The 22,172-nt window shown below is 39.0% G+C and overlaps 2 protein-coding genes across 16 annotated transcripts in view; one reads left to right on the forward strand and one right to left on the reverse strand.

Annotated features, from left to right (window-relative positions):
- Positions 1-733: 733 nt before the first annotated feature.
- On the reverse strand, positions 734-7,398 carry Gng5 (G protein subunit gamma 5). Its single transcript, XM_085677589.2, has 3 exons — positions 7,242-7,398; positions 3,773-3,912; positions 734-928 (listed from the first exon to the last, which is right to left on the reverse strand). The coding sequence occupies exons 1-2, from the start codon at positions 7,320-7,322 to the stop codon at positions 3,787-3,789; spliced, it is 207 nt and encodes a 68-aa protein (XP_085533715.1). The 5' UTR covers positions 7,323-7,398; the 3' UTR covers positions 734-928; positions 3,773-3,786.
- Positions 7,399-7,448: 50 nt separating this feature from the next.
- Positions 7,449-22,172, forward strand: part of Spata1 (spermatogenesis associated 1) — a 38,863-nt gene continuing 24,139 nt past the window's right edge. For 3 of the 15 annotated variants that reach the window (XR_014997514.2, XR_014997515.2, XM_085677579.2), the window contains exons 1-6: positions 7,459-7,596; positions 12,537-12,708; positions 16,429-16,535; positions 17,770-17,887; positions 18,893-18,946; positions 19,037-19,259. Coding sequence is in view for 13 of the 15 variants with exons in the window: in XM_085677579.2 (XP_085533705.1) it covers positions 12,673-12,708; positions 16,429-16,535; positions 17,770-17,887; positions 18,893-18,946; positions 19,037-19,259 (538 nt within the window). In the remaining 2 variants the exon portion in view is untranslated. Of the gene's footprint in view, positions 8,657-12,536; positions 12,709-16,428; positions 16,536-17,769; positions 17,888-18,892; positions 18,947-19,036; positions 19,260-22,172 lie in introns of all 15 variants that reach the window. The other 12 variants (XM_085677576.2, XM_085677580.2, XM_085677581.2 and 9 more) reach the window with 9 other exon arrangements.

The following is a 22,172-nucleotide window of genomic DNA, read 5'->3' on the forward strand; positions in this document are numbered from 1 at the left end:
TAGATAGTGTGTAGCCCTGATTGTGTAGCCCTTACTGCCAGGGCTTGGCACCAAGACACAGGTCACTGGAGTTAATCTTTCAGTTCCTGTTTTCTTGCTCTTTTTAAGCTAATCATGTCTACTATCCTGCTTCATTCAAATACTGTCTCACATTCTCAAGTTTTGTTATTGTTGGTTTTGTTTTTGGAGACGGGGTTTCACTGTGTAACATGGCTGTCCTGGAACTTCCCAAGTGCTGGGATGAAAGGCATGCTACACCACTACCTGGCTCAAGTTCTTGGTTTTTCTAATGGGACTGTTATTTCCAAACTAAAGCAACTACCTTCCTGGTTTAACTGCTAAATGTACTACAAAGGGTTTTGTTTGGAGTCTTTTGTTGTTTGTGAATCCAGAGGACAGTGCCAAGTACCTGTAATCCCTTTCTGTATTATTTATTAGACAGTCTCATTAAACCTAGAGCTCACCATTTTAACCCATGCTGGTAGGTTAAACAACAACAAACCCTCTCCCCCAGCTCTAGTGTTACACGGCAGATACTCTTATCTTACCCACTGAGCCACTTTCTACCCGTATCGGGGATATTTAAAGTAATTTCTATAACTAGCTGAAAGAAAGTGCAAGTCTCCCAGTCTTGAATAAAATTTTGCAATAGCCTTTAAGTTCCTAGAAGCCTTGCCAATGTAAAGCATTGGATCTAATACAGTGCATTTCATAGCAATAACAAGGCCAGAAATTTGTATGCTGTTTTATTGTACGCTACAGCCAGTGTATATAAAATAGTTAAACCTTGTGAAACAGAAATCCATGAAGATTCAGAGAGGTAGACGTTAAGGATTGACAAGTAAAGACTGTGTTATGGCACGTGTTAGAGAAGCTTCTGTACAGACTCCAGATCTAGTTCTCTTCAATAGCCACTGGTTTAAGAAACCTGATGGAGAAAACAAAGATAACGTGTCAATAACTTTTAAAAGACATTTTTATCAGTAATACTTGGGCAAGGACAGTTTTTATTTTTGAAAATGGTTTATGTTCTGCCTGTTTTCCTGAGTAATAACATACAGATGATGCTTTTCCACTTCACAGTGGTGTAAAAGCAGCACACGGTAGCGCTGTTCTGAGCTGCTGTGCAGCAGCAGCATTGCGGCGCCATCTCTAGTCCACCCCAGGACCCCTCAACTACCAATGACCCTTGATAGATTTTCAGCTTACTGTGGGTTTGCTGGTACACACCCACCATAAGTCAACCCTCTGTTTCTAGGAGGCTCATTTGAATATGAGTTTATAAAGGGTTTTCTAATGAAATTGAGCCTAAGCCTGCTTTTCTTTTTACCTTTGAAGATGCAATCTACAAAGACACTAAAATCCAACTTTTCCCTAGTTCTCACAACTGGCACAATATCTATCATCCTGTGTTATGGCGTCATCCAGATCACACCGCTAAGATTACTACTGAAATATACTTTATCAGAATAAAAAGGTAAACATAAAAACATTCAATGAGGAAAATCCTAGGATCCTTTGAAAAAATAATTACTAATATGCAGTCATAACAATATACAGAAAACATGCAAGGACACAGAACATGCGACTGTCAACAGCAACAACCTTAATGCAGCCCATGAGATGAATGAATAGACAATCTACATATGTAACAAAATACTACTGAGCAGTTTAAATGACTCAAGAATCCATACAGGATCTCAAAATTGAAGCAACAGTTATATACTTAAAAACAGTCTTACCTTAAAACTATAAAATACAGTTAAGTTTATATATATACGGGAGAAAGAAAAACAGGTATAACAACTTCACAATAAGTTATTATAGAAAGTAAAACCTGTTTTTAAAAATAGGGTGTAAAAAAGTAAAAATTTGAATACTTCATAACAAACAATGAAGAGGCATAAAACCTCTGGGGGGAAAAACAGAACATTTAACTTCATTTAATAGCAAATTCAGCACACACCAAAAAATTACAAAACAAAAAAAAAAGCACCCATGCACTGAGTGGAAGAACAAAGATGGGTAGTGATAATCAAATTTTATTAAAATTTCTAAGTCACTGTTTGGTAGTTTTACCTCTAAGGTTCACAGACAGCCACCAAAAACATCAGTCTTGGCCATGGCCTCAGACCTGGAAGCTGACAGTGAAGTAAATAGCCCAGCTGTTGAAATTTTACTGAGATAAAAATTCTCTTAAGAGTATTTCTAGTGGTCATTTCCTTTTGGCATTCTCTGTTGCTCTGTTACTTAAGCTGGTTTTATTTTTAAAAGCTGCATGTAGACTCTGGTGATTTTACTGTGTCTTTAATGTACACTAGACCAACAACACAGGTTGCAAAAGAAATGCAGGTTCTGGAACCTTCCCTTAGATCCACTGGGTTACAATATGCACTTTAGGAAGACAATCTGTAAATTTACTCACGGTTTTAAGAAGCAGTGCTTTTTAATCTAAATATCCTTTGCTTACCCTAAATTGTTTCAAATCATAGTATCTAAAGTTTTCTTTTATTGCTGGAATTAACAGCTTTAATTTTATTTTGAAATCTGGGTTCTTATCCCAGTCATTTATAAATACAAGTCATTTAAACACTTAAGTGTGGACTCATAAACAAAAAGGCTACTAACAGGACTTCAGATTTAACACTTTATATTAGGTGAAAATAAATTAGTAAATATACAGGAGTTGAGTCTAAAAAAGAATCTCTAGTAAATCATAGAAATATGAAACTCCTATAGATCCCCACTGAATATTGCCAGAAGTCAGAAAATGCTAAGACTGTTAAATGTGAAGACATGAGCTGGACTCGTTAACAGGATCCCTCATGGAGAACCTGTTACCCAAAAGCAGCTCTATTCCCCTTCTCCTTGGTGTTTCAAAAAGCTTAGTCATCGTAACCAATCACTAGAATTACTGGAACACTTCCTGAACACCCCCAAATCTACAAAGCCTATGTAACAAGGTATTTTAGGCAGCAGCTTCCTGGACTTTTTGAGTCAGAATGTTAGTGTAAGGGTGTGTACTACACACAAAATAGTTTTTAAAACACAGTCTAAGTTTGCTTCCCAATTCAATACTACTAACTGATGTATCAAAGATGACAAATGAAAGTATCCTTTAATTAATTTTAAATTAGCCAAAGCCGTTTTGGCCATATCTTTGGAACAACAGTTTTTTTCACACATGGTATTTGATATAGGACATGAATAAAAACTCTTGACAGATACTAAATAGCAATTGATTTATTGCCTTAATCCTCAAATCCAGTTCACTACCAACCCACGTGCAAATCTCTTCTCTCGTGCTTTATCTTTGCTCAACAAATGAAAAATAAAGGTAAAACCTATTCCTTATTCCCTATACCTCTGCCCTGTTTGCTTATTCACTACCCAACCACCCTGGCTCTCTTACAGTTTACAAATCCACCAGAGCGCCCACAGCGTCATTCCTGTAAGTACTGTACATTTTGTTAAAACTTCCATTTGGCAGGTAAATACGCAACCTAGTATTTTAGGAGCTCCACATAGACATGCTTTTAAGGCCAGTACATACAAACACACACCTGTGACAGCAGTGGAGTTTTCTGAGTCCCCACACCTTCTTACGAGTTATTACATAGCCTTTTGTGATAAAAATAGAAACCATTCGTCTTCATGACTACTAGTAAGTGTTCACTGACCTTCAAAACCAAAACTTGGGGGAAAAATGCTGTCAGTGTTACAGATAAAGACCTAGATGGTTCTTCCTTTATGTGGAATGAAGAAAACTCACCTCAAGATAGCAGACTACAAAAAGGAGCAGACTTTCTGGGGTCTGAAGGGATTTGTGCTGGAAGACACTCCGGTCAGCAGAGGGTCATGTTGAGCATTCTGCAGACAGAACTGTTTCAAGTCTGCAGCTGCCTGGGAAACCTATAAATAACAATGAGTGGAGAGATGTCTGTTGGTCTTTATACGGCTGAAAACAAACAGCCCTTCAAAATCGACAGCTAACAGTTCTATACTGGCTTATACTTAAAACAGTAAATGAAACTGGTTTGTGATATTTTTTCTACTTACCGTAAGCATCAAATTATTCAACACAAAGCATAATCCCACTTCTCTGTGAGGCACAGCATGTCTTGTTTTTATATGACAGGCTGTTAAACAAGCCCCAACACCTTGGTTTGGGGAGCATAGGATTTGTTTTGTCTTTTGTAACCCAGGCTGGCCTAAACTTTTTATGTAGCAAACAGCCTTGAATGTTTGCTGGGATTAAAGGCCTGCCTCATCAAGCCCAGTTTATGCAATGTTGGGATCCAACTCAGGACTTTCTGTATTCAAAGGCAAACACTAACAACTGAGTTCCCAGCCCAATAGCTTGGTTTTTTTTGTTAAAAGTAGTATGTAGTATTAGTAGTTCAACAAAAAACTGAACATTATAGGGAAACTGTCTTGAAAGCAAACTGGAAATGCCCATGAATGTCTAAGGTAACACAGAACTCAGACAACCAAACACTTCATTATATTCTTCAAATTTATAGCCATCCATATACTTATCTTGCATTTAAGAAAGACATGCATTCATTCAAGCATTTACCCTTATGCATATATTTTGCTTAGGAAATATAGAACATCAAAAACAACACTGAAATCCTACTTGGATTGCACATATACATGTAATAACACTGCCAAATCACATCTGAGCAAAAAAGTGTTTCTTAAAGACAGGCTACTCAGCAAGGTTGACCAACTGGGCCTGAGTTTGTTTGATTTCCAGAACCCACATATAGGTGGCAAGAGAGAAGAACCTCTGTAAGGTTGGTCTCTTACCTATCTCCCCAAATGCACCATGCGTACACAATTTTCTTTTTAAATTAAAGCTGTTAAACTAAGGTACACTTAGTTTTTCAAGTCACATGAAACAGGGCAGAAGGTTGTCTGTGTCAGGTTTTATAACTATAACAGCTGAGTTCGAAGCCAGCCTGGCTACTTGGTGAAGCTCTATCTCCAACTAGCTGACTGAATACAGATACCAACACAACAAACAATGCTATATAGGCCAAGCATGACTAGGAATGCACAAAAACATCTAATTCCCTTATTTACTTTATCCTCACTCAGCTATCTCTAGGGTGATGACAACAAACGTCTGTTACCCTGATGTGCCCTTAACAGTTAATAGACAACTCTCAATCAAAAGCCCCTCAGATAACAGCTATGTTGTAAACTTATCCTGGGGTAAGTTTAAACTCTGTGTTTGACTTATACAGCAACTCAGGACAATAAGTCCCATGTTTATTTGTCTCTGAATATAAGAGCTTTGCCTCTTAAAAGTAGCTACTGTATGGAGGATAAAGTACCAGTGTTCACAATGTTATGCCATTTGGCTTTGTTCGCCTTCATCAGAAAAGCCCAAGTGCCTGCCTGTTCATTCCTTTCCCACAATGTTTTCAAGTGCCATTATGTGTGGAATATACTTCTCGGCATGAGACTAGCACAGAGCAGGGATATACTAATGTTACCTGACTAGCAGTGCAGTAAAGAGTGCTGGGATGACTGACAGGCTCTGACGCTGGCTCCGGGCTGACATTTTAGCCGGGATGTCAACGGTAACAAACCTAGCTCAATAACCACAGTGAAAACACATCACTCTAAACAGGAACCTTGAGAGTCAAAATGGAAATGCTACTAGTGCCCACGCCAGAATAACGGTTAACAAACAGGAGGCTGACACTGTGAAACTATTAGTCAGGATTCCAGATACCCTGTCCTACCTCTGTGAGTTTGGTGAAGCGCTTGTAATTACCAACTAAACAAACACAATAGTAAGTTCATGCTAGCTTTAAAATGCCACACACAAAGTACCCAGCATAAGCATGGCATGGATGATGTTAAATGGCACCTAATCTAATTTAGGAACCGAGGAAAAACTCATTTACAATTCCTGAGTGAGATGTGCTTTGCCATGAGAACTCCAAAAATGTGTCTATTTGTGGTGGTTTAAATGATCCCACTCAGAAGCCTTAGGGAGAATTAAGATGCACAAGGCAAGATCACGCTAGGAGGTAGTCACGCTAGGAGGTAGCCCCAGAGCAGCTAGGCTTTTCAAGGAAAAGGAAGCTCTTCAGTCTGTGAGCTCATTGCTTTGGCCACCAGGGCTAAAGGTCAAGGCTGTAATTACTGCATTCACCTGGTTTTCTTTTCCTCCCCAACCCACTGTTTCTCCTTCCGGGCCTACTTTAGGATAGTGTATGTGCACGATGATAATCAATAGATTGCTTCAAATTTCAGAGTTCTATCTGGCCAACAGATAGATCTGAGTAAGTCACTTGGATGAGGTGTGAATTTGATTAGGGAAATGGAGTCCAAACCAAGACAGATGGGCGTCTCCTTGACCTCCTAAGGTTACCACAAGGAAGTTAAGCAGTCTCTGACATTTCTACTCGGGGAACCTACTTCGAAGTTCTCTCCACAAAGCACGGTGGAAATTAAGACTAGCCTGCCGAATATATAATCAAATCACCTTGGGAACTGAGAGCTTCTAGCAGGGAGATTTATATTCTCCTTTCTTTTTATACTCATGGGAAGTATTTCACACGTAACCCGACCTATTGCATGAGAAAGACGCCAGTCTGTTTAGGATTTTAAAAATAAGCAAACAGTCCTCACAACAGCGTTTGAATGCCTGGTTGTCTATCAACACGGACAGAAAGCCTTTCCCCAAAAGTCAACAGTCCAGGACAAGGCAATCCTAACAGACGGCAAAGTTAGACCAGCCCAGGCCGGCGCTAATCAGTTGCTCGGGGCGTGTGAAGCAGCACAGAGCCCAGCAGGGTCAGATCCCAGCGAACCGTGCCAGCCGGTTCGGGACACCTCTTTGTTCGAGGCTGAAACTGAGCGAGGGTGGTGTCCTAAGGCTCCGGGACGTTCCGCAAACTGACTGGCACGCTAAGCCGTAGTCTGAAGCCACCGAACAGCCTCAAGAAAGTCCAAAGGCCAAGCAGGGGCCGTGAGCTGGGTGAAGATCGGGGTGAGAAGTGGGACTAGATGAGTGGCGAGGCTCGGTGTGCGGGACGCCCCGCGGGGGCAGACTCGGCGGAAGGAAGGGCGGGCGGGATCAGGCCCCCGCCGCAGCCCAGGGCCGATCGAGCGCGAGTCGCCGCGTGTCCGCCCGCCCGCGCTTCCCCACCGGGGCCCACGCCCGCCCGCCCGCCCGCCCACGCTCGCGCGCGCACGCCCGTCCACCCACGCTCGCCCACCTTCACGCGGTTGAGCCCGGCCTCCAGCCGGAGCTGCTGAACCACCTTCTTCATGGCGGCGACGCTAGAGGAACCCGACATGGCGCTCTGGACAGCCGTGCCGACTCGTCGGTGCGGGCGAGGGGCGGCGGGTCGCGGGGCGGGGGGCGGGGCTCTGAACTTCGGCTAAGTTTCCGGTGCTGCGCGCGCCGCGCATGCGCGCCCCGCCCCGCCCCCCGGGGGCCCCGCCGGCTGCCCCGCGGGCGTGAGCCGAGGAGAAGGGGCGGAGCGGCCGGTGGGCGCGGCGGCGACGGGGGCGGTGCGGCCCGACGCCCGGCCGGCGCCTTCCGCGTCAGGAGGGGCTGGTTCGGGCGAGGTAAGAAGGACGTCGGGTGCCGCGGCGGGAGAGCAGCCCGGGAGGTCCCGAGAGCCCGATGGCGGAGCGGCGGGCCTCGGTTTCCCTCACGGAGCCGGCGGCGGGGTGAGGGCAAGAATGGCCCCGGGACGCAGGCCGACGCGTCCCCGGGCTCAGCCTGGCACCGGGGAATCCGTCCAACGGGCGACCCCGGGGCGCCGCAGGGCCCGTAACCGCCCGGCCCGGGCCGCGGGACTAGCCGCCCGCCACGCTTCCTGTTCCCGCGCTCTTCCGGGAATTAGTCCCCGTGCTTTTCAAAATAAAGCGTTTGCGTTTAGGGAACGCTTGCTCTTCTGACGTCGCTGTAATCGATTACTTCGTGCTTGTAACAAAACCCCAGAGGGCTTTCAGGAGAAAACACTTAAGTTTTTAATTAGTTCAAGCGCCAGTGTCCCGGCTGAGACCTGAGTCTCTAACGAGTTTCGTCGTCGGTGCTGCTATCTCGGCCGACAAATCATGACTGACCAGTTACTGTCAGTTCCCAAAAACGTCCGCAGGGAGTTTGGCTTTTCACCCAGCTCTCAGTGAATGTGTAAGAAGCTGTGGTTTGAGTTTGGTGCTACAGCTTGCCCAGGTATCCTAGCTAGCCCTTAATAAAACTGCCCAAGTTAGAAAGCTTCCTGCGGTGTTTGAGGATGAAACGAAATGACAGAGGACAGGGCCTGAGTTGAATTCCCAGCACCCGGGCTATGGCGCTCACAAGCACCAGCCAGTATCCCAACTCCAGGGCTGCTGTGGCCCCTTTTCTAGATTCTGGGGACATCTGCGTTCATATATGCCCAGACCCACATTTATACACATCTGCGTTCATATATGCCCAGACCCACATTTATACACAATGTTAGAAGAAAATATTGTTGTTTGAGACACAGTCTCACTTGTCTAGCTCTGGCTAACCTGAAACTCTTTGTAGACCAGGCTGGCCACAGTATAACAGAGATCCTTCTGCAGCTGCCTTCCAAGTGCTGTGATTAAAGACTTGTGCCACAGAAATAAATAAATGAACGAACGAATATGAAAGGTAACACAAATACTTTACCTTGTGCCTTGTTGCCTATATTGTATGCTGAAATCTCAAGGCAGATTCCTGAGCTAAAACGTGTGTAACTTAAGGAATGCTCTACTTTAGTTACAATAATAGCTAAGAACTATGGGATGTTAGCGCTGGAAGGCACGTCAAAGATCCCGCAAAGCACACAAAGTACACACTATAAAGTCGATGTGGAGGAATAAACAAAGTATTTCGTCTTGATCTCAGGAAGTTTTTTCTTCTTTCTCCAAACTAGTGAGTTAGGAAGCCACAGCATGTTGCTGTCTGGAGCACCAGATGCTATTCTAGTTTTTATAGTATGTCTAATAAGCACTGCATATTGGCATAGGAAAGGAGGAGAAACAGAATCCCCTTTAAGTTCATTTGCATCTGAAGCTGTGAGCATTCAAAGCAGTTGGTGAATTATCAACATCTAATAAAAGCTTGTTCTTTAATCTTCCACAATGTTCTAAAATATTTCAAAGGCTTTACCATCTGTTTTCATTTTAGATTATTAAAAATAGACTTTGTTGTCTAAAGTAACAACACAAGAGAACCTATTAACAATAAATGGCAAGAAAACACAACCACGCAACATTACTGTTTTGTGTTTGTCAACAGGATACTGCCAATTTAAATTTACCTAACTTCCACACCTTACTCAGCTTTCATTCGTTGGGTCTGAGTTCAATATTGAATAAATAAAATGCTTCCAAGATTCACAATCCTTTGTATTTTAAGCAAAAGCCAAGAGGTCTCAAAATGAGTTTCCCTATGACTTTATATTACTGTGGGATTCCACCACGCAGTGGTGAGCACTGGAGACTTTTAGTTTACATACTGTGCTTTATAGTAGTTCCAGAAACTGAAGTTTGGACAAAGTGAGCAATTTGCTTCCAGAAAAATTACAGCTCAGGTTTTCCAGTTTTTATCCTATTATATATAGGTAATGCATTTCTTCCTGTGGCTTTGCTCATATGTTGATATAATAGTTTTCATAATTGAATATGGAACTTATAAGGAAGTCTTGTTAAAAAATATTTTAGCCAATAATAAGTTGGGTCATAAGACTTGTGTTTTTAGATCAACGCCTATGCGTAGTATCACCCGTTTTCAAGGAATGGTGTATTAAATATTCTTACTCTAAAATGTTACATTTTCCCCTCTACCTTCCTTCTTACCATGTTACATTCACCTCGCACTATGGGTTCTATCCTAAACACACCCCAAGGCCTAAGTGCTAAAGCTTGATTACCTGCCGGGCTTTCCCTTAGGAAATGAGGCCTAGTGGAAGGGAGGTAAGCATGCCTCCCTCCCTCATCTTATATCAAAGTGAGCAGCCCCTCCGGCTGTGTCCCTGCCACGATGTAGTGTGCTGCCAGAGGCCAAGTCAACAGGTCAAGGTCTCACTCTTAAACAGCCTAGTGGTGTATGGTCTCTGGGGTGTCCTTGGGTGCTTTCTTTATTTAGCTAACACAAATTATCTTTTTAGGCAGGTTAGAAATTTATTAGATTACCCATGAATGAGGCAGAACAAAACTGTCAGAACAGAAATGGAACCTGAATTTATCCTGATCAGAAAGGCCTGTGTCATGAAGTATGCCCAACATCTGGCATAAGGTTGACCATATTCTGACTTACTTCCTGAATAAAGGCATTGTCACGTTTGAGTGAATTTAAGAACTGGAATGGGTCTGAAAGAGCCCAAGTGGCGTTCTTGTCAGATTTAAGGCACTAAGATATAGACCACAATGAATGGCCTTTTTCACTATAGAGTACTAAACCCTGCTTTTCTGGGGCCCAATCCATTTGATTGCTTTATGTGGAATTCTGCTGTGTTTAAATATAGCCTGTGTCAAACTCCCAATTTTAGTTGTTAACTAAGATTTCTAGTTCGCCAAGTATCTCTTCATATATGCTAGCATCAAGTCAATCATCTACTAAAAATTACTCAAATCCTTATTTACTTGGAAGAATACCAGAAATTCTTAAAATTTGATTTTAGCTCTGCAACTTAGTCTCAGAGTTATTTTTTAATGATCTTTGTAGTCTTTTTCTGCAAAGACCAGACGTGGCCTTGGGATACTTTTCAATAACTTTATTTTTAGCAGGTTGGTCTGGGCACTCAAACCTAAGGGCCAGCACACATACTCTGTAAGTGATCCTCCACTGCACTGCACCCAAGCTTAAACAACTCAACCTTTAGACAAACTGGTAGCCATTTATTGGAATTAGTATCCAAGATAAGGTTGTTTGTCCATTCTTGGAAGAAAGGTTGTAAATCAAAATTTGGTAGTACATGAGAGATAATAGAACTCTGTAGTCTTCTTTGCTTATCAAATCATCTTTTGCTTGAATTGTTGGCATTATGTTGTCCATTAACTAATTATTATGAATAAATCCCAAGTGTTATGTTGGGATTAGTTAGGATAAACTCCAAATTCTAAGCATGCCTAAGTTTAATTTAAACTTATTATTAGTTGATTTATTAACAGACTCAAGTTAATCAAGCATTAGGTTATTATTGCAAAGATGACATAGACAAGTCATGGAAATTGATTCTGTGTGAAAACCCCAAAACTAGAACTACCCCACACATAGGCCACACTGGAAGAAAATCCAAGGCTCAGGACCTCAGTAGCAAGATTTCTGGCCTTTATTGCTGATAAATAGTTTCAGCTGTGTTTCTCCTCTGTTTGCCGCTACAGTCAATTTGCTTAGTCTGTTTTTACCATCTATTTGTAAACCTCAGTAAACTACAGCCTTCTCATAGGATGAGCTTGTCTTGTGGCTGATAACTGCCTCATGGCTTCTTTCTCTATATTTGATTTGATTCCAAAGATTATATAGCCCACAAAATATTTTTTTAATTTTGATAATGTTAAACAATTAGTGGTATTTCATAGAGCTGAGCTAAGTACAAGGTCAGAAGAGTTTTGAACTTTATATGACTTAAATTGCTACTTGGAGGTCAATGTAAAGCAATGCTTTGAGATACAAGAAAACTTCCGTTGTGTTAGTCTAAATATTGCTAAGTTAGTGTGTGGATCATCTAGGATTTACCAGCCTTGGAAATTTCTTTTTAGAATAATATTTAAACTACTCTGTTTGTTTCAGTTTTTACTATATTTATATATATATATATTTAATTTTATCATGCATTGTTATAAATTACCATAAATTCTATGAGGAAAACCACAGGAAATAATATAAAATAATGCTTGATATATTTAAAGACTAGTATTTTTAACTAGAATGATTGCTTACATTTATTCTATGCCCTGAATGAAATGCATATGAGAAGACAGTTTTTATCATTCAATGATCATTGATATAAATTCAGGCTTTCCCCTTGTAAAATATATTTCTACATTATATATGTATTTAACCCAGATTTTGACCCATAAAAAAGAATTGTTTAGTAAATAGTAAAACATGTTCTTGTCAAAAATCCATCCTAATGTAATTACCAGTTTATTATCCTCATGGGTATGAGGCTCCATTGTAACTTGAAAATAAAATGCATTTAATACAATTAATTTTCTGAATTTTGTAGCTTAGTAAGAGTGTTCACCTTTGTGATCCTGTAACTGGTAGAAGAGCTGTGGCTTACTGTTAACGTCCAGCATTCCAAGAAACTATCAAACCACATATTGCTAGCTCAAGAAAAGACAACAATTCTAAAATTCAAGGATAGTATCACTTCCACACCATTATAAGTTGAGGAGGATATCTGTACAGAGTATAAATTTTCTTAGAATAACCAGCATACTTAGTGTATAATGTCTTTTTAAATGAGAATAGTAAGATTGTATATTTGTGTTTATATTAAAGCATTTATGTTTTTCTTTTTATGGTTTGAACACATCAGAGACCAGAAATAGCTGGAATGCTATCTTAAACCAAAAATCTATTTAAATACTTATTTAATGCTGCTTAAATGAAGAAAGATATATAAAACATCCAAAACTCCATCTGGTAACTATCCTATTGAGACACTGGTCAATATGTCACTCAATCCAAGTCGACCTTCTTCATCAGAGGTAAGAAAACCATGCCTGTCACTGGTTTTGAAGATAACAAAAGCTATGAATGACATAAAATATTAGATGCTGATTCTACTAGGATCCCAACTTCCCATATCACATTATCAGATTATATGATTATGCTACTTGCATCTGTAACTCACTTCTCTATTATGACCTGCAATGAATTGATCTTATCACGCTTTTTACTGTTTCTAAACTGGTGATGCCCAGAGACAGTTTAACTTTATAGGGCATAGGATCACTCTGGCTCATGCTTCTGACCACTTGTCATCTCTTGCTTTGTTAAACAAAACCCTAATGTATTGAATGAGATTTCTGTCCCGCCCAGTCCCATAGCCATCCAGTTCCAAAGAAATTAATGTAGAGGTCTACAGAGGTCTACATTAATCATAAACTGGTTGGACTATTAGCTCAGGCTTCTTCCTACATTAACCCATAATTCTTGTCTGTATCAGCCACATGGCTTGGTACCTTTTATCAGTGAGGCAGTCTCATCTTGCTTTCCTCTGCGTCTGGGTTACTACTGCAGACTGAACCTTTCCTCATCCCAGAATTCTCCTATTTTGATCACTCCACTTATACTTCCTGCCTGGCTACAGGCCAATCAGCAGTTTATTAAACCAATACAACTGACAAATCTTTATAGAGTACAGGATCATTGTCCCACAGCACTAATGAAAATATTTCCTCCCTATTCTCCCCTGAAGACTTGAGGAAGAATATGTAAGTATAAAGACCATTTCACTTTAAATCCCTGACCGTGAGTCTGAAGTGGAATCTTTTGCTGGAAGGCATTCATGCTGTGTATTTTTTTTATCTCCTTAAACTGCTAAGAACTTCCAGTTCTTTCTTGATCTAATCCAATCATGCTTCCACTTTTCACAAATCTACTCTTATTAAATTCAACCTCTTCGTCATGAAATTTATTGGTTAATTCTTCTAAACATACTTGATCTGATTGAGTACAGCAGATGACACCATTACTCCTTCTTTCCCTTGATAGAATTCCTTCACAGAGACAGGGTTCCTTTATGTACCCTTGGTTGTCCTGGAACTAGCCCTGCAGACCAGGCTGACCTCGAACTCACAAAGATCTGCCTGCCTCTGCCTCCTGAGTGCTGGGATTAAAGGTGTTCACCACCACCATTCAGCTCCCATTGTTTCTTAAATAAATATTCTCTTGGATTTATTTTTCCTGTCCATGGTTGTGCATTCTATCTTTTTTGTTGGATCTTACTCTTCCAATATCTCTGTAGTGTATTATTCTCTCTGCTCTTGATGGGTGATAGTCTCAACTAGCCTAATAAATCTTCATACCAACTTACTTCATACCAACTTTATACAGGTTTCATTTGTATCTCCTTTTTTGTCCTCCTTTCCAAACTCCAGATCATATATGCATCTATTGAGCTATTTGACATTGATGTTTGGATGATCAGTAAGCATCTAACAGCATATCTGAAGCTGATTCTTAACCCTGTCGCAGGGTTAAAACTTGTGCTGCTTGCCCCTTTTTTCAGATGATGGCAAATCTGTTTATTTCCTCATTGGTGCAAATGCTTTTAGCTCATACTTGATTATTCTTGCACACTTGACTTTTCTTGACTTCTAATGCTGGGATTATAGGTGTGCCCTACCGTACCTAGCTTTTAATATGTGAATCTTTATTGAATTCTTGACTAAAAATCATTGAGGAAAATTTCACAATTTATACTCTGGATATAGATTATATGCTAGTTGATATTAATAAATGATTAAATGTTTAATGTGAAAATAGAAATATTAGACAAGGCCTTTTTGACAGGTAATGGATCCCAAAATATTTAGGGATATTTTGATATAAAATCATGGTATCAAATTTACTTTATTCTGTCAAGAAAGACGAGAGAGTGCCAGACATTATGGTGAATGCTGGTAATCCCAGCACTTGGGAGACAGAGGCAGGAGGACCAAGAGTTAAAGTCTCTCTACACCTATACAGAGAGTTCATGCCTAGCATAGGCTATAAAAGACCCTGTCTAAAAAGAGGAAAAGAAGAGACATAGCAGAATGTTAGAACTTTTTGTGTAAATTGTAGATATTTAAACACTCATAATTTTTGTGTATATACATATTTCATACAAAAGAAAAATATGAAGTGTGTCACATCTTAATCTTGTATTAAAGCTGCACTCCCTTCCTCCTCCACGGCTCTACTTTGCTGCCCCTTCATCACCTGTTTGCTTTATTCCTCTTCAAGTTTGTTTCCACTTTGAGGTCTTTGCTTTAGCTCTTCCTAGAACTCTTTCTGTCTCTAGGTGTTCACTTGACTGTTTCAGTTTTTTCCTTAAGTCTTTATTCGGACTTCATTCCACTTCTGCAACACTAACTGTTCTATTTAAAACTCAGTTTCTCCATTTGTCTGGGTACAGAATTTAAGGGAATAGCAAAATTTTGTGTGTGTGTGTGTGTGTGTGGTACACACATATGTACCATGAACTCTCAGAGCCAAGAGGACAAAATTGGATCACTTGAAACAGGAATTACAGGCAATGTGGATGCTGGGAACCAAACTTGGATCCTCTGCAAGAGCAGCAAGTGCATTTAACTGCAGTCCTGTCTCTCTAGCTCCTTATTCAAACTTTTAAAGTTCCCATATATTTACTGTTGCAGTTAAGAGTATAATTTGTTAAGTTCTTTGAATTTTAATGTACAGTGAATATCAACTTTTCCTAAAGAGACCCTGCTATTATTATTGTTTTTCTTGTAGTAATCTAAATATTTTAAATGGGATGCTAATTTGAGACATAAAATATGTCATAAAGTTTTTCTTTCTTTAATAATTTGGTACAAGCATAAACAGGCTAAGCTAACAGTTAAGCCCCGTATCAAGAATAGATTCTTCCTAGAACTGTAGGGAGCAAGCATACTCCCCAAATCACAGTATTAGCCTTTTCGCTACCACTGGGAAGCTACACTCCCCAAAACTCTATAAAGGCAGACAACATACAAAGAATAAGGATTCCACGAAGTCACTTTAAAGGAGTTGAGAATGTAAGATGGAGGTGAGAGGTAAAAGTTTGCAATAAGAAAACACCATCTCCATTTCTGGCTTATGATCATGGTTTGGGGAAAAGGCCATGAAGTGAGAAAAAAGAAACCTCTGAAGCAGCACAAGATGTCGGCCAAGAGATGGATGAGGAAGACCAGGCTCTCAAACAGAGTCAAAGAGGAAGAAGCTTGAGGAGCTAAAAGTCAAGGCTCCTGGGAAGAGCCCTTGACTAGAGATGAAATTAAGAAGTCTGGCAAAAATAAACTATCCGTGTACCAAACACCTAGATTCCTTGCCATAACATCTTTTGCCACTTAAAGCTAGAATGAAGTGTTATCGTGGAGCCTGTTGTACATTGTAATAAACTTGTGAAAAGGAAAGAAGGGAGGGAGGAAGGAGGGACTAAAGAAAGGAAAACGTATCATCTAATATTGTTACTGAATGGCACAAGAAGAATGTCATTTATCAAAGTGTTGAGTAAGGTGTGAACCAACAGGTATCATTGTTTCAAAGGATGTGCACCAAGTGTCAAATGGTCAACTTAATAAATTTTTGTTTTGCCATTTGCTCAGATGAGTAAATACATTCTATATTTCAATTGTGTTTATCTAATTTAAAATTTTATAGTAAATAAATTGTTTCTCTATTTCAGAAAATTTTTAACTGATATCTCTCTTCTTCAGCTGGTGGAACTTCATGTTTTTTATGTCCCTGAAGGATCGTGGAACTATAAATTAAATACTATTTCAATAGAAGTTATTAACAAGTTTATTTCTGCTGGATTTATAAGGCAAGTATTTTGTGGCCATGAAACAAATTATCTGGAAACGAGAACTATATTTTCTGAAAATTGAAAATCTTCTAAGTGAAAAATATCTTGTTGATTTGATGGATCCATCCCTAGTTCAATAAATGCTGTCAATAAACAGTACTGTGTAATGCTAGTGATATGGATCGGGGTAGAGTAGAGTGATGTATGAGGTACCAGGTGCAGTCACTAGTAGTGCAGTAAATACGTAAGCTTTGTATCTTAAACATTGCTATAGCAACAGACATCACCTGTACATATTACTGTACTACCCCAAAAAACAATGTATAACCTGTTTATTAATAAGATTATACACAAAAATAATGAGCAGAGCTGATCTAAAATTCAAAACCAGTTGAACTGTGAACAGTAGTTAAAGCAATGTGTTGACAAGGTCTTTATAATTGTTTAAAGCAATAAAACTGTAGGTCTGTATGTGTATATGTGTATTTTCACATTCAGATAGACATGACACTGTGTGATCTGGCTCTTTGTTTTCCCCTTGAGGGTATCTCACCTCCTAAAATTTCTCATCACTTTTCCCAGTCATGTTGATTTCCTTTCTTTTCTAAAACACATTGCATATAGTCATTCTATACAGTCCTGAGTTGCTGAGATTGCTCCACAGCTAAAAGTACTTCACACACGTCTAAGTTCAAGTCACATAAACGTGAAAGGGGAAGCCAGTACCACAGAGTTGTCCTCTGATGTCGACACACAGTGTACATCCATACACCATAATACTACTTTTGGAAAAAAGCATATAAATTCCATTACAAAATTTTGTTTTAATCATAAAACTTGGATGTAGATTAGAAAAACAAACATTTCCTTTCAATACAAAAAGTGCTTTTGTAATCCATATTCATTTGTACCATTTTGTTTTGCTTTGTTTTTCGAGACAGGGTTTCTCCGTGTAGCCCTGACATTCCTGGAACTCGCACTGTAGACCAAACTGGTCTTGAACTCACAGAGATCCCACCTGCCTCTGCCTCCCAAGTGCTGGAATTTAAGGCGTGCACCACCGCTGCGGCAGGTTTTTAATCTTTTGTTTTGAAAAATACTTACAGGAAACCTAACAATCCAGGCAGTGTAAAAACATAAGACATAAAATTATGTTTAATGCATTAAATTAGTATTTTCATTTAAGTTAACTAAACCTGTTGATTCATTAATACATTCAAAATCTATTTAAAACAATGTCATGATATTTCAGAGTATCTCCTGAACTTACTTTACAAGCTCTGAGGGAGCGCCTTGGTGAGTTTCTCGGTGTAGATGCTGTTGCAGAAAAATTTTTATTTCTGAAATGCATTGGAAATAATTTAGCTGTGGTAAGTTTTCTTGCTTTTTTTCTTTTCAAGTAAAATCTACATTATCAAATTACTGTTTTTAAAATGTCAGTTTCTTCACCTGTGAGATAATTTGGCTCAAATCCTAAAATGTTTATAATATTTTATTTTAAACAATTATTTATTAACATTTTACTGCGTATAAGATAAATATGGAGCCTGCCCTTATAGTGCACTCAGTGTAGTGGTCAAAGTAAATGATGTAATTTGAATAAATCAAATGTCATATTTTATATGTGAAGAAAAAGAGATTCTCCAGCAGAAGAAGTGAGTAGGTAGGAGACAAGAGGAAGAAATGATGCTCAGGCTTGGATCTTGAAAGATATATCTGATCTTGAAAAGAATGAAGTGTGAGAAACGATTTCTGAGCAGAGAAACGAGAATGATCAGAGGAATGGAAAGTCAACAATCGAGAAGGTGGATGGTTGTCTTCTGTTGTATTAACCGTATCAGAAAGTGGGGTTTGGAGAGTAGAGGGCCAGCTATAAAGTACACTTCTAAAGGTCTTGAATGCCACATGAGTATTTCATGATTTTTTCTGAACCCTTGGAGTTTTTGAGCAAATGAGTAGCATAATTAAATCCTCTAATTAAAATTATTTTACCTTCATTGAGAAGTGGAAAGACATTGTTGGCATAAATCGTAGCCAGCTATATGATCTGAGCAAGTTATTTAATCTTTATGCCTCTGTATCCCTGTCTGTAAATTAGAGATACTGTTTATATCTGTCTCATGAAATTGCAAAGCTTAACTGTGCTAATTTATGTCCTCCACACAGAATAGTGCCACACACATACACTGATTCCCATATGATCACCATACTTACTATTAAAGGTTATGTTTGGTTCAGGATTCTATGTTCTATGTAATCTCACCATAGTTACTTTAATATTGATATGTGGTTGTATGTCTTCCATAGAAAAGCACAGAAAACTAATTGAAAAATATTATTAAAGATGTAACTTTTTCTTATATATTTAAATCTAGGTGAAGGAAAAGCAAGAATCAGAACTGAAACTCAAAGCATTTGCTCCTCCATATGTATGTGCTGTGATCTGAAACTTAACTAATTTTAAAACTGAAAGTGGATTTGGTTGTTTTTGACTTTTTAAAAAATTTCCTGTGTTTTAGGCTCTTCAGCCAGAATTATATTTGCTTCCTGTAATAGACCACTTAGGAAATGTTTATTCAGCATCTTCACCAGTTACTTTAGATGAACGGCAGAATAATAATGATACCACAGAGATTAATGGAATAATCCACAGACCAGATAGTATAATTTTATCAAAGGATGAACCTGGAGATCCAACTTTGTTGGAAAATATTTGGAAAGACTTTACAAATCAAGAAGAAGGTGATTTCAACTAAAATGGGGAAAGCAGAGTTTCTTATATATAGAAATTGAGCAGTCAAGCCTATATGCAAATTTTGAGCAAATCTAACCTTACAAATAGAAGGAAGATACAAGGAAAGCTGTAGTTCAATTGGAACTTAAAAATGTACACGTGGGAAAGGAAAACAATAAAATACTCTGTTAAAGATGAAATAAGGGTTAGGGAGGAAGCCCAGAGTGTACTGTGCTAGACTTGCAAGCATAAGGGCTGGGATTCAGCACACAGAGCACTCATTAAAACAAACAAAAGCTGGGCATGATGGTATGCACCTGGACCCCAGCATTGAGGAGGCCAAGACAGATAGAGCCTTGGGATTTACTAGCCTACCTAGACTGGCCTACTTGGTGAGCTCTAAGCCAGGGAGAGACCCTATCTTAAAAACACAATGGTGGGACCTGGAGAGGTGACTCAGAGGTTAAGTCATTTACTGGTCTTGCCGAGGACCTGAGTTTGGTTCCTAGTATCCACATCACGCTGATCACAAATGCCTTTAACTACAGCCCAGGAGATCTGATACCCTCTTATGGCACCTGGGCACATGTATGTATCCTCACAAGCACACATAATTAAAAATAAATCTTTAAATTCACACACAAAGAAGGACACCTAAGATTGACTTCTTGTTTCTATGTGTACATGTCTACACACCATACACACTTGTGCACCTACACACACATGCTCACACACATACAAAGTGGCAGATAACCAAATGCTTTAATTGAAAATTAAACTTATATAAACAGATTTGTTTAGAAAAATGTCAGTTGATCTTATTCATCATATTTCGTGGGCTGAGAAGCTGTGCAAGGAAAAATGGGTATACCAAATGGGTACATCCAAACTAATGAAAGCATATCCATTGCAGCTGCAGGATTTTGCTCCCTAAATATACTGCCATCTCAGTTTATTCTACACCCAGATATTTCAAACATCACTTTCTTTACTATTTCCTGTGTTAATATTTAGTGTTGGTTGATGCCAGTAGGATACTGACCGAGAATCTTCATGTTGGCATAGCTCTGTTCTTCATCACCTAAGCACTAAGGGGAATTTGAAAGCATTCACAGTAAAATCCAGTATTTCTGAGTGGTACACGGTGGAGTGGCTAATGAAGATGTGATTACTGTATCAAATTTTGACTTGTGTCAGATTTCACACTACATAAATTATGATAACTGCACACAACTTTTTAAACTTGTTGGGAACATTACATTACACAAATTCATCAAAATATGGTTATTTTGTATTTTACATTTATTTATGTGTCTCTGTGTGTGGAGGTCAGAGAACAACTTGTGGGAACGGGATCTCTCCTTCCACCGTTCCAGGTCCAGGGATTTAAACTCAATCATGGGACTCAATGAGTGCCTTTACCAGCTAGCCCATCTTCCAGCCTACCGATGCGGTTCTTAAATGGGGTTAAGTTTTGGTGCTTTTCAAAAAAGCAAAACAAAACAAAGCCCCTACAGTTTAGATGAGATGCTGTAATGCATGCTTGTTCTTAAAAGTTCCATAAACTGCAGTATGTATCATTAATAAAGATTAATAATGATTCTACTACTCAAAAGTAACTTGTCACAATTTTGATATATGTGTTCCAAATATTGTTGATATTATAGTTTGATTATAAAATGTTTTTGTAAGACCATGTATTTGAAGATTTTGTCCCCAAATGCTGGTGAGGTTTTAGGAAGCTTGTGGAACCTTTGGACCTTGAGCCTATAGGAGTGGGAGGTAGAATGTCATAGCTTGAATATGAGTGTCCTCCATAGGTACGTGTGTGTGAACATCTGGTCCCCAGCATGTGGTGTTGTGTTAGGAAGTTGTGGAAGCCTGCATGTGGGGCCTTGTAATGAATCTTTTTCTGTCCCACCAACCAGCTCCCAAATAATGATATTTGGAATATCATTAATAAAAATGAATATTTTATTAATTAATATTAATAATTAATAAAAATATTCATTTTTATTAATTATGAAAGCTCAGCCTTAGTTTAGGCTTGTTTCTAACTTGATCTTATAACTTAAATTAACCCATATGAGTTAAAAGCCCATGTTTATAGCTCTGGACTAGAGGCATATTGAATTTTCTTTATTGATTTAAAATGTTATATGTATTATTAGTACTCTGTACTGTCAAATGCCTTTTCTTTGCTTAAATTTCCCTTACCTTTGTCACAAACAAGCACAGTTGCATAGATATTACATGTTGCCCTACTTTTTATTGATGGTAGAAATGATAAATGTGTCTTATAGTCTTACCAAAATGGACCCACAAATCTACTAGGTTTTGCATTGTCATTTCTTTTCTGGGGGTAGCAGGGTGGTGTTTCACTATTACTTTTAAGCAGCTATTATATCCAGGTTTTATTCATTTAACATTAATTAGATCATTTTGAAAATTCCCATTTGCTTGACTTTGTCAATATCAACTGGGAATGTGGTAGCTAAATTTAAAGTGATTTAGCTTCAAGCTGAAAAAAAAATGCTTTGTTTATGTGTTTTGGGTTTTGCCTGCATGTTTTGGTCTGTGCACCACATTAATGCAGTGTCCAAAGAGGACAGAAGAGGGCATTGGATCCCCTAGGATAAGAATTACAAGTAGTTGTCAGCCACCATGTGGGTGCTGGGAGTCAAACCCAGATCCTCTGGAAGAGCAGTCCATGTTCTTAACTGCCAGCCCCCACAAAACAATTTGACAAACTTTGTAAAGTGACTTTTAAAATGTTAATTTGGCTCACTATTTTTAAATAAATTTTTAAATATTGATTTCAGGGGGAAATAATCTACAAAGGTCTACATTATCAGTTAGGCCCATGGATCTTTACAAATAGAGATTTATGAATAGTCTTCACTAATAAAGGTATATTTGAA

This window comes from Myodes glareolus, chromosome 17 (genome assembly GCF_982192425.1).
Source record: "Myodes glareolus chromosome 17, mMyoGla1.1, whole genome shotgun sequence".
In the NCBI taxonomy this organism is placed as follows: Eukaryota; Metazoa; Chordata; class Mammalia; order Rodentia; family Cricetidae; genus Myodes; species Myodes glareolus.